This window comes from Dipodomys spectabilis, unplaced genomic scaffold (genome assembly GCF_019054845.1).
Source record: "Dipodomys spectabilis isolate Male_0828 unplaced genomic scaffold, ASM1905484v1 ptg000017l, whole genome shotgun sequence".
In the NCBI taxonomy this organism is placed as follows: domain Eukaryota; kingdom Metazoa; phylum Chordata; class Mammalia; order Rodentia; family Heteromyidae; genus Dipodomys; species Dipodomys spectabilis.
This window is the reverse complement of record NW_024870694.1, coordinates 6048187-6060314: the sequence shown is the minus strand read 5'-3', so window position 1 is coordinate 6060314 and position 12128 is coordinate 6048187. Positions and strand designations below refer to the sequence as shown.

Sequence of the window (12128 nt, the reverse complement as noted above, 5' to 3'; positions counted from 1 at the left end):
AATACACAGTCATATTCACTTCAAATTTGTTTGTGGGAGCCAGTTCATATTATTAAACTCTCAAAATCATTAGTTTTCAGAAGTGTTCTTATATATAATTATGACAGAAGCACCTATGAATATATGAAAATTAAATGTGTTGATCCAATTTTCCTGAATATGGCATAAATGGATATGGCCCTTGAGATAAAACACAATTTGTCATTTATCTCTGTTTCAAGTAGAATGTAATACTTAAGATATATCACTCACTTTAGGAAATGACTAACACATCCATATTTTTAGAAGTTACACACAACAATAATACTTAGCATTTATGATTTTAAAAAGCTCTAAAAGGTGATTTCTCATAGAGCCAAGTTTTAGTTCTCTAAAATGAAACAGGATAGTAGAGAAGTAACTTGTTCAAGAAAACTGAAACCATGCTTTTAATAACTACTGTCGTATTTCTCAGGTTAAAGCATTTAAAAATAGCTGTGGGGTTTAAAATAACATTTCTGAAAGATAAATGTTCTGGAAATATTCTTTTAATGATTACCATGTTTATTATACTAATAATACATCTGAAGTATTGATAATGCAATATTAGACATTATAATATATAACCAATTAGAAGTTTGAAACAGGTAGAGTTTTTAAGTAAATTAGAAAGGATACTCTGATTAAAGCCTGCTCTCTTTTATCTTCCATAAGTGGGTAAAAGACAAAAACACCATAATCTACATTGCTTATACAACTCAAAATTTTTAGTTCTTCACAATAAAAAAAAATCCATTAAAATTTTTTTTAGTTCTTTAGGAGAGGCAAATCTATATCAGCTGTCATTTGGAGGCCCTTACCTACTTCATCTCTAACTTTCTGGAAGAACAATAGGTATTTAGAGAAATTCTTCATGTAGCCTCTGTAGAGCTCTTTTTTTTGGCATACATGGTGCACATGTATACATACACACATATACATACACATATACATATACACACACTTGAGGACTTTTCTACCCTTGATCAGAGAGATAAGAAAAAATATCTAAACAAATAAACCTTTAGTTTTGTCCTAAGTAGAAAATCAGAGAAAACTTCCATTGTAATTTGCAAAAGAAAATTATACAGAGAAAACCATATTTGTAAAAACTTCATTCTCTGTTCTTTTGAAAGTTACCATTTTCATTAAAATGACTAACCTTGTTATAGCATTTTAAAATAAATCCCTCTTTAACTATAGCATCCATGAAGCCTGTCTGTTAATACCATCAAGCCAGGTACTACAGTTGTTGTCAGTTTAAGTCTAGGAAAAAGATCTAAAAGACAACATACCCTTGGTTGTGTGGAGACAGGATCTCCTATAGACCAAGTTGTCCTTGAATTTGAACTTTTTTTTTTTGGATGGTGCTGCGAAGAGAACATTATTCTAAAGATTTTCAAATTCATTCTATAGAATAAAATAATGTATTCTACTTCCCATTTCTTCCTTTGATCTTGTTTTTTTTTTCCTGTGAATATCTGAAAGTATTTTGAGTATATTTACTATAGATTTGGACTTGTGGCATAGTCTTCTTATATAAAGATATAGGAAGCAACAGTAACTTGGTTGGAATGGCTATGGAGAAATCTGCTGAATAAAAGCAGATTATATAGAGATGATAAAGTATCTGTGAACACATGGAATTTTGTTGTTGTTGTTGTTTGTCATGGGGCTTAAACTCTGGGCCTGGGCACTGTCCCTCAGCCCTTCAGCTCAAGGCTTGAGCCACAGCGCCACTTCTGGTTTTCTGGTAGTTTATTGGAGATAAGAGTTTCACAGACTTTCCTGCCTGGGCTGGCTTTGAATTGAGATCCTCAGATCTCAGTCTCCTGAGTAGCTAGGATTACAGGCGTGTGCCACCGGCACCCCACTTAGAAATTTTTATAATCAGATTAAATAATTGTAAAACAGGCCAGCCTAAAAAGAAGATAAAAAGCAAGTATAATCACACCATGCTGCAAAATCATTATTGAAATTTTAATGTTTTCAAATCATTTGTTTTTCTCTATAAGCAAACACTTTTTTTTGTTTGCTTGTTTCTGGGCTCATTTATAGCATAAGTTGTGGAATGTATCACTATCCTTGGCTAATATAAATTTTTGAACATAATTTACATTTCATTCTTCTATATTTTAATTTTATTTTCACCTAACGTATTATGTGACACTATTGTTTGAAATTTTTATTTTTTCATATATCATAGAATTTTATCAGATAAATAAACCAGTATTTATCTAACTCTCTATTATGAGACATAGCTTTTTTTCAACTTATTACTATTGTAATACTATTATTACCAACATCCTTGAACACAAATGTTTATATACTTGGTTATTTCCATAAAATTATTAGAAATGGAAAATAGCCAACATTTTTAAGCCCTTTGATGTATATTTCAGACATTTGTTGGGACATTTGATGCTTATATCCAGATATTTCTCCTGGAAAGTACAAAACAAATGCACATGACAATGTTTCCTCATGCCTTTAAAACCTTTTTGTCTATATTTGTTTGAATACTTATATAATCAACCATTTCATCCATTCCTTAGATGAACATATGATTTATGAAATTGTTTTTAAGACACTTACTGTTTCCATCACAGATCTAAACGAGCAAAGATGTTATTAAAAGTGAATAGGCAGAAGGAAGAAGAAGACCTCAAATTAAGATCAAAGCTTCAAAGACAGAGAGCTATGAGACTTTCCCGAGAATTACGACTGAATATGCTTGAAATAGTTCATCCAGGTGAGTGACAATATAAACTTTACAAATTTATATCATAAAGTTATTGTAAAGTTTATATTGTAATGCTGAGTATCTTTTACTAAATAAACGTCTTGACCTACCTGATAATTTCTTCTAAAAAATGTGAACTATTGTGCAGTTCTTTCTCTCTCGCTCTCTGTCTGTCTCCTGTCTCTCTGTCTCTCTGTCTCTCTCTCTCTCTCTCTCTCTCAAATAAACCATTTTTTCTTCCTTTTTGCCAGTATTAGGGCTTGAACTAACTCTTGTGTTAACTCTTGGCTTTTTTTTTTTTGGTCCAGTCGTGGGGCCTGAACTCTGGGCCTGGGCACTGTCCCTCAGCTCTTCAGCTCAAGGCTAGCACTCTACCACTTGAGCCACAGCACCACTTCTGGCTTTTTTCTTTTTGCTTATGTGGTGCTGAGGAATCGAACCCAGGGCCTCATGCATGCAAGGCAAGCGCTCTACCACTGAGCCACCTTCCCAGCCCAACTCTTGGCTTTTTTGCTCAAGGCATTCTACCACTTGAGTCACACCTCCACTTCTAGCTTCTTGCTTGTTAATTAGAGATGTGAGTCTCTCAGATTTGTCTGTTGAGACTGGCTTTGAACTGCAGTCCTCAGTTTTAGCTAGAATTACAAGCTTGAGCCACTGGCACCCAGCTCGGATAAACTTTATTAAAGCTTTGATGATGGTATGTAGCAGTGATATTCTAACTCCTTTCAAAGAGTATCTTTGTGTCTCTGAGAGCTATCTTGAAGTTTATATTTATCTGAAAGGAAAGAAAATGGAGACATTGCTCATCATCAACTATCAAGTCTGAATTGGAAAAAAGTTACTTCTTTTTAACTCAAGTCTTTTCTCTAAAGAAGCTTCATGGGGAGCCAAGCATGGTGACTCACACCTGTAGTCCAGCTACTTGGTGGAGAAGGAGCACAGAAATAAAATTGTAGTCTAGCCCAGACTAAAAGTTAATTGGACCCTATATCCAAAAACAGGCTAAGTGTTTTGATACATGCCTATGATCCAGGGTATTAAGGAGGCAGAAGTATCAGGGTCCAAAACCAGCTCAGGAAAAAGTACAAGATACTAAGACACTACCTGAAAAACAAAACTAAAGCAAAAAGGAATAAGGGTATGATCTAGATTATAGAGTGCTTGCCTAGCACTGATTTCAAATCTCAGTATAGGAACAAAAAAATAATAAAGGAAGCAGCAGCAGTGGTGATTACATAGTCTGGGAGACTTAGTTTCTAACTCTTAGAACTATTATAAAATTAATAACTAATATTGAAAAATGGACTGCAAAATCATAGTCCTGATTTTAGAACTTGAGAAGACATAACAGTAAACATGTTGTAATATATGTCATGTTTTCAGGTCAAGTGGAGAAGTTCAATAAGGAACTTGAAGAGAAGTCAGCAATTATTATCCAGAAACATTGGAGAGGATACAGAGAAAGGAAGAATTTTCGCCAACAGAGGCCATCTCTTAGAGAGTATAAAGCAGCTGTTATACTTCAAAGAGCAGTGAGTCTGACTAGAAACAAAAAGTTCTGGATAAGGAAACAAAATAATGTTCAAATCTGGCTTTGCCATTTACCTCAAATTGTTTTGGCTTTTTTACTTTCCATCTGCATCCTGGAAGCTCATGTCTGCTCAATCTAAAAAAAGAAGTATGAGTCTATGTTGAAGTAAGCACAAACAAAGTATGAGCAAGCAGGGCATGGGTGGCACATACTTGCAATCCTAATCCTAGGAGGCTGAGATCTGAAGATTGCAGTTCAAAGCCGGCCCACGCAGAAAAGTATGTGAGTTTTATCTCCAGCTATCAAAAAGCCAAAAGTGGAGCTATGTGACTCAAGCAGTAGAGGACCAACCTTGAGCCAGGCCTTGAGTTCAAGCCTGAAGATCACACACACACACACACACACACACACACACACACACACACACACACACACACACACACACACACACACACACACACACACACACACACACACACACACACACACAGCAATAGAGGACCAACCTTGATCCAGGCCTTGAGTTCAAGCCTCAAGATCACACACACACACACACACACACACACAAGCAATACAGGACCAACCTTGATCCAGGCCTTGAGTTCAAGCCTCAATATCAGAATGTGTGCCCACATGAACAAACATGCACACACGTGTGGTCTGCAAAAGCAAAAGTCATATTGATAGTCTGCATCTTACTACAAAACAACAGTGTAGCCAAAGCAAAATAGAAAATGAAAAAATTGCTTTCAAAGAAGAAAAAAAAAGAAGTGGGAGTGAAGGTACAAAAGGAAGAAAACAGACAACTAGAACAGAGCAGTGATCAGAAAAGAGAACACATTTTGTTGTATTTTAAAAGCTATCACACTGTGGACCTTGATTATCCAGTTTAGTACCTATTAAGCACATGTGCCTGTGGAGTATGTGACATGTACATAGTCTGGAATGTGTCCTAAGTGTAAAATACCCATTAAATTTTGAATATTTATTATTGAAGAATATAAAGTATTGGCAGTTACACTATGTGATAAAATGTGATTTTTTGTATGTTTACATTACTGGAGAAATAGTATTACACATGATTTTTATTTGCAACTAGAACATTGTGACTTATTTCTTTTTGCACTGTGACTGATCTTGGTAAGAAAGAAAAAGTTTTGAGTATAGTGTTTTGGGCCTAAAGTCCCAACCCTTTAGAAGCTGAGGCTAGAGGATCCCTTGAGTCTAGGAGTTTAAGGATATCCTGGCCAGGTGCTGGTGGCTCACACCTGTAATCCTAGCTACTTAGGAGGCTGAGATCTTAGGATCCCAGTTCAAAGCCAGCCCAGGCATAAAAGTTCATGGGACTCTGATCTCCAATAAACCACTATAAAACGGGAAGTGGCACTGTGGCTCAAGAGCACTCACCTTGCGCTAAAGAGCTGAGGGACAGTGCCCAGGCCCAGAGTTCAAGCCCCACAACCGACAAAAAAAAAAAAAAAAAAGGATGAAGATGGAAAGGAATGAAGTAAGTAGGGGGAAAAGGGAGGGTACCTAGAGTGCTCAGCAGAATAATGGCCAGAGCTATCATCTACCTTTTGTCCTTCCCTTACTTTGTGCATTATTTGGTGGTAATGGCGTTTGCATTCAGGCCTTCACACTGGCAAGGCTAGCATTTCACTACTTGAGCCACTCTTCTAGCCCTTTATGCTTTTAGGTTTTTTTCTGGAGCTTTTTGTCCCAGGCTAGTGTTAAACTTAAGACCCTTCTACTTCTACTTACTACATTGCTAGGATTACAGGTATTAGTGTAGCTTGTTTTGAAATACAGTTTCACTAATCTTTTTGCTCTCACTGGCCTCCAGGCATGATACTCCCATCATCTACAACACATAACTAGGTTACAGGCATGTGTCAGTATACCCAGTTAAATTCTGAATTTCATATAGTTTTATATGTCACAAAATTTTGTTTTAATTTTCTAACCACATAAAATGTAAAAACATTTCTATCCCAAAGGCCATACAGAAACTAGCTACAGGCTAGATTTAGCCTGTAGGCCATGATTTACCAACGACCCTTTAAAAGAAAGTTAATATTTAACTTGGATGAAATTAAAACAACTGAGAATGGAAAAGAAAAACTGGGGAGAACAATTTATATTTGTTTCAAATAATTACTGTAATAAGATTTATTTTACTAGGAGCCTATTCTTTGTGAGTCATACCTCACAATTTTATATTTTTCCATTTATGAAGCTTCTTCTTGTACACTGGCTCTTGTTTACCATCCTACATCCATGTAGAATTAGGATTGCTGTTATCTATTCACCTAGAACCTGTAGAGCTCAGGTGACTGGACTTGCTCAGAATCATGAAGAATCATACAGAAACTAGAATTGAGAAGTCTGTTTTTAATCTTTTGTTCACCTTCAGAAATGTGAATATCTTATGAAAATTAAAGTACTACAGAAGAATATACATACGGTTCCTACTTTAGCATGATATGAAAAGTGATGTTTCATTCATCAGAAACCATACTATGGTGTTACATAAGCTAGGTGTATTAAATGTATTTGTGACTCAACAGTATTTTCAACTTTAAGAGGCTTATCAGGACACAGCCTCTCCTTAAATTGAAGAACACCTGTATAGTTAAAAGGTCATTGTCCATCCTTTACTCCATCACCTTCTTATCCCATTTCTCATACATACTCAGTGTGCATGGGTGTCACTACATTATGCTGTAGAGAGAAGATAGCAAAATCACAAGCCTCTTCTTTCTTCCCCAGGTTCTTAAATTCCTAGCAAAGTGCCGTAAGAAAAGGAAACTGTTTGCTTCCTGGCACAGATTCCAAGAACTGCCTGATGCACGCAGAGTGGAACTAAAACAACAAGTAGATGACTATATCAGAAGACATCCAGTATGTAGGCCTCTTCGTCATTTTATGGTATTCAGAAAAGCAGTGCTTTATATGTGTATGCACAGTTATTGTTTGTTGATACAAGGTAATTCATTGGCTTTACCATAATGTGAATGGATTTAAAGTCTTTCTTTTTTGTGCCAGTCCTGCAGCTTGAACTCAGGGCCTGGGTGCTGCCCTCAAGCTTTTTGTTGTTGTTATTCTTGTTGAAGGATAATGCTCTACCACTTGAGCCACACCTCCACTAACTTCTTATTATTGCAAAAAGTAGTCAGTAGTAAAGGAGGCTTTTCTTCAAATCAGTTATTTCCCATACTACACCAATAGACATAATCACTGCTTCTTTTACAATAGTACAGTAAAACTTTGGCTACTTTAAATCTTCCAAAAGGAGCATATATAGTTGGGCTGGAGGTGTGGCTCAGGTGGTAGAATATCAGGTCATGAAGAAGAAAGCTATGCAAGGCTTTGAGTTCAACCCTAGTACTAGCACAAAAAAAAAAAACAAGTGTGGCGGGGAAGGTGGCTCAGTGGTAGAGCGCTTGCCTTGTGTGCCTGAGGCCCTGGGTTTGATTCCCCAGCACCACATAAGCAAAAAGAAAAAAAGCCAGAAGTGGTGCTGTGGCTCAAGTGATAGAGCACTAGCCTTGAGCTGAAGAGCTGAGGGATAGTGCCCAGACCCAGAGTTCAGGCCCCACGACTGGACCCCCCCGCCCAAAAAAAAAAAACCAAGTGTGTTTATACACATATGTATATATACATATATATGTAGCTGTCAATCAATAGTATTCATTCTTACATATGTATACCCAAGCATACATAAGAACTTATATTTGCTAGATTATTCCCAAACCCCCAGGAATCTTAAATCAGATACAGCACTTGAGAACCTGCATCTTTTTCTTACTGTAATACTGAAAATATTTTCTTCCTAATGGACACATCCATATTTCAAACTTTCTGTGACCACAGTACTGAACATCAAGTGGTATTTGCTGCTTCTATCATAGTTCTTTTATTGCCAGTCCTGGGGCTTAAACTCGGCATGGGTGCTGTCCCCGAGCTTCATTTGCTCAAAGCTAGCACTCTACCACTTGAGCCAAAGCTCCACCTCTGGCTTTTTTGGTAGTTTATTGAAGATAAGAGTCTCATGGACTTTCCTGCCCAGGCTGGCTTTGAACCACAAACCTCAGATCTCAGCCTCCTGTGTAGCTAGGATTAAAGGTGTAAGCCACCAGTGCCTGGCTTTCTTGATTCTTGACCTTACATTCCTATATGTCTGTGAAGATCCTTTCTCAAGTGATTTACTACCTCTGTCATTCGTTTTAATTACCTGTACTTCTACTGATAACATTTCTTCCAACTTTCACATACTTCTTAAATTTTATAGTTGCTAGTTTATACATTTCTCATAATCAGAATTCTTACTTCATTTGAATCAACTACAGTTAGTATATCTTGGTACTATTCACATTTTGCTATGATTATGGTAGATGTTGTGTCTAAATTCATGATCTCTTTTCCTCCAATTCTTCCTCCTGTTTTCCCTCCCTCCTTTTCACAGAAATACATACACACATAGTTAAAACTGAAAGACTAAATGACTAATGTTAGTTGTCTGATGTGATATTTAGATAATCCTGCTGTTCATCTTTTTATTCATGCAGAACAGCTCCCCTGCCTCCCAGCAAAAAAATAAATAATAACAAGAGGATTATAGCATAAATATGGTAGCTCCTTGAAATAAGCAATGATAAAATCTTAATTGAATAGCACAATTTAGTTCAGTGATACAAGTAAGACCTCCTACTTATATAAACCCTTATATATTTTTTCCTCATTATATAAATCTTTATTAAATATAACTGCATCTTTAATGTGCACCACATAGCCAAACTTTTCAGTTTTGTAGGCCATTCAGCCTCTCTGCTAAATATTCCTCCATTCTTGGGGACTAAAGCAGCCATAGATTATATGAAAATGTGTCACTCTATGTCAGTTAAAACCATTTTCATGAACAGGCTATTGGTTTTAGTCTGTTTAATATCAATTTATAATATTGTTTGTAACATTCTAAAGGTGAAATGCACATTTTGTACAACAAGAGCATAAAAACCTGGAGGGAAGAAACAATACATGATTGAAAGTTTCTTCTACATGAAGTGTTCTATTACTTAAAGGTAATATGATAAATTAAAAGTGCATACTAAGAACCCTAAAGTAACCAAAAAAATTAAAAGCAAAGAGTTATATAGCTAATAATATTACAAAGCAAATTACAAATATATTGAATCACAAAATATACCTAATTAATCAAAAAGGACTAAAAAGAAAAAAGCTAACAAATAGAATATATCAAGATGATAGACAATAAGTGTAAATGTTCTGAACCTTACAGACTATATGTTGATTATAAGAGTAAATATGAAAAAATACAATGTGGAACAAAGTATAATGATAAAGGGGCCATTTAATTAAGAAGACATAAGAATTCTGCTATGCCAACATAGATGAGCTTTGAAGACATGCTAAGTGAAATAAGCAAGAAACAAGACAAATATTGGATGAATCCATTTATCTGAATGACCTAGAATAAGCAAACTGATAGAAACAGAAACTAGTAGCTTGATACTCACGGCTCATACTTGTGCTCAGGAAGCTAAGATCCAGAGGATCTCAGTTTGAAGCCAGCCTAGGGAGAAAAGTCTTTAATATTCTAACTCCGAAGTCACCAGCAAAAAAAATTTTTAAAGAAACTTATTTTTCCAAGAGCTAGAAGTTAATCTAGTCAAAAAACAAACCTACATATATGACCAATTAATTCTTGGCAGAGGTACATTCAGTTAATGCAGCAGAGAACTGAAGCAATTGGACATTTAAAAAGAAAAAGGACACAGATATATCATAAACCTAAATACATATCATAAAACAATAAAAAATTCTAAAGGAAAACATTGGAGAAACATTTTAACTTAAGCAAACATTGTGAATTAGGCAAAGATTTCCAGGTTCCTCTTACCGTAGTGATTAGTGTAAAGAATATATGATCTTTCAGCTGATTTTGCTCCTCCTTCTGTGAAACAAGAAGCAGTTTTAACATTATAACTTAGATAGGTTTGGGAGCAGGAATGGATTGAGAAATAAGGTAGTAATTTAAATGAGGTCCAGAAAAGAAGGGGTAGGCCTTGTTATTTCTCTTCTGAGCCAATACCTTTACCAAACTATCCCTAATTTTCACTGTTACCTCCTCTTTTATCTCTTCACCTACAATACCACTACCTAAGTTTCCAAAAGGATACTTCCTCACCTACATTTTTATATAAAGTTGTTTTAAAGAGTCTGTTTTTTACTTGCAGTAGAGTGTAATATAGATATCAGTTATCCTAAGATTTTGTTGGTAAAATGAAGGTCTTTTGCTAAGTAGTTGGGTAAAATATACTTGGATATACATCTCCTTCTCATGACAAGTTTTTCTGTCTTGTGTTTCCAGGGTTCTCAGATGTCAGATGTGGCCAGCAGAGAACTACATGCTCAAGCTCAAGAACGACTGCAGCACTACTTTATGGGTAGAGTCGTAGAAGAAAGATCCCAGCAGCACAGAGAGGCTCTTATGGCTCAGATCAGCACCAGTATTGAACAGTTGATGAGTATGTGCTCTTTTTTGTTTTCCTGAAAGGAAAACCAGGTGCTAGTGGCTCATGCCTGTAATCCTAGCTACTCAGGAGGCTGAGATCTGAGGATGGTAGTTTGAAGCCAGCCCAAGCAGAAAAGTCCCTGTGAGACTCATATCTTCAATTAACCACTCAAAAATCCAGAAGTGGCTCAAACGTGGTAGAGTGCTATCCTTGAGCAAAGAGAGCTTAGAAACAGCACCCAGGCCCTGAGTTCAAGCCCCAAGACCAACAAAAAAGAAAAAAAAACCCATACAAGTGACAAAATCTTTAGAAGACACATCATTGGTATGTTAACCCTATCCTCAAAGTTTCCACATGTAGATTACCCCCCAGGACATATTTTCACCTGTACCCTTAATACATTCACATGTATCAACTCAAATTTACTAATTTCAAGGATGCTGAGTCCTACTAATCAGATTCTGTTATATACTTCCCAAAGGATTTTCTGAGGGAAGATTGTTTGGTTTGAATTTTGGTTTTGATGGTACTAGGAATTGAATTCAGAACCCCACACTTGCTATGCTGCTGCGCTACCACATGAGCCAGACTTCCAGCTACTTTTTGCTTTATTTTCAAGGGAGCATTTCATGACTTGAGTTACAGTCCTACTTGTGCTTTTATGCATCACTAAGGATAACAGGTGCATACCATTGTACCCACCCATTGGTTGACATGAAATCTCCCACTGCAATCTGCTAGTCTCTACTCCAAGTAGCTAGGATTACACTCTTGAGCTATGAGCCCATAGCTGGGTTTTATCATATTTTAGAAATAATGATGATAAGCCAAGTGGCTCACATATATAGTGAGACACATATAGTAGCTCACATCTGTAATACTCACTACCTGTGAAGATGAGATTGAAAAATCTCATGGTTCAATGCCAGCCCAGGCAAATAGTTCTTGAGACCCTGTCTCTAAAAAGCTGGTTATAGTGGTGTGCCTGTTAAGTCATTATCTAGGAAATATAAATAGGAGGCTCATTGTCTAGGCCAGCTAAGACATAAATCCAAGACCCTAATTCAAAAAATAACAAAAGCAAAAAGGGCTGAGGATGTGGCTCAAGTGAAAAAGTACCTATCTAGCACGCCCCAGAACTGCCTCCAACAAAGTACATGATAGTACAGTACTATTCACTAATAATTTTATATGTAACCACCTATTAAAAAACCATCTATCACTCACTTGTTTTAAACATAAAAGTTTCCAGGGGTTTAAGGGTATTGCTGCCAGTCGCAACTGCAACTTTTGAAGA

The 12128-nt window shown here is 36.2% G+C and overlaps 1 protein-coding gene across 5 annotated transcripts in view; it reads left to right on the top strand.

The window, feature by feature from the left end:
• Positions 1-12128, top strand: part of Iqcb1 (IQ motif containing B1) — a 44203-nt gene that overhangs the window by 30883 nt on the left and 1192 nt on the right. For 4 of the 5 annotated variants that reach the window (XM_042669318.1, XM_042669307.1, XM_042669298.1 and 1 more), the window contains 4 exons: positions 2628-2770; positions 4148-4296; positions 7065-7223; positions 10687-10843. In XM_042669318.1, the coding sequence (XP_042525252.1) occupies positions 2628-2770; positions 4148-4296; positions 7065-7223; positions 10687-10843 (608 nt within the window). The remainder of the gene's footprint in view (positions 1-2627; positions 2771-4147; positions 4297-7064; positions 7224-10686; positions 10844-12128) is intronic. The other variant, XM_042669335.1, reaches the window with a different exon arrangement.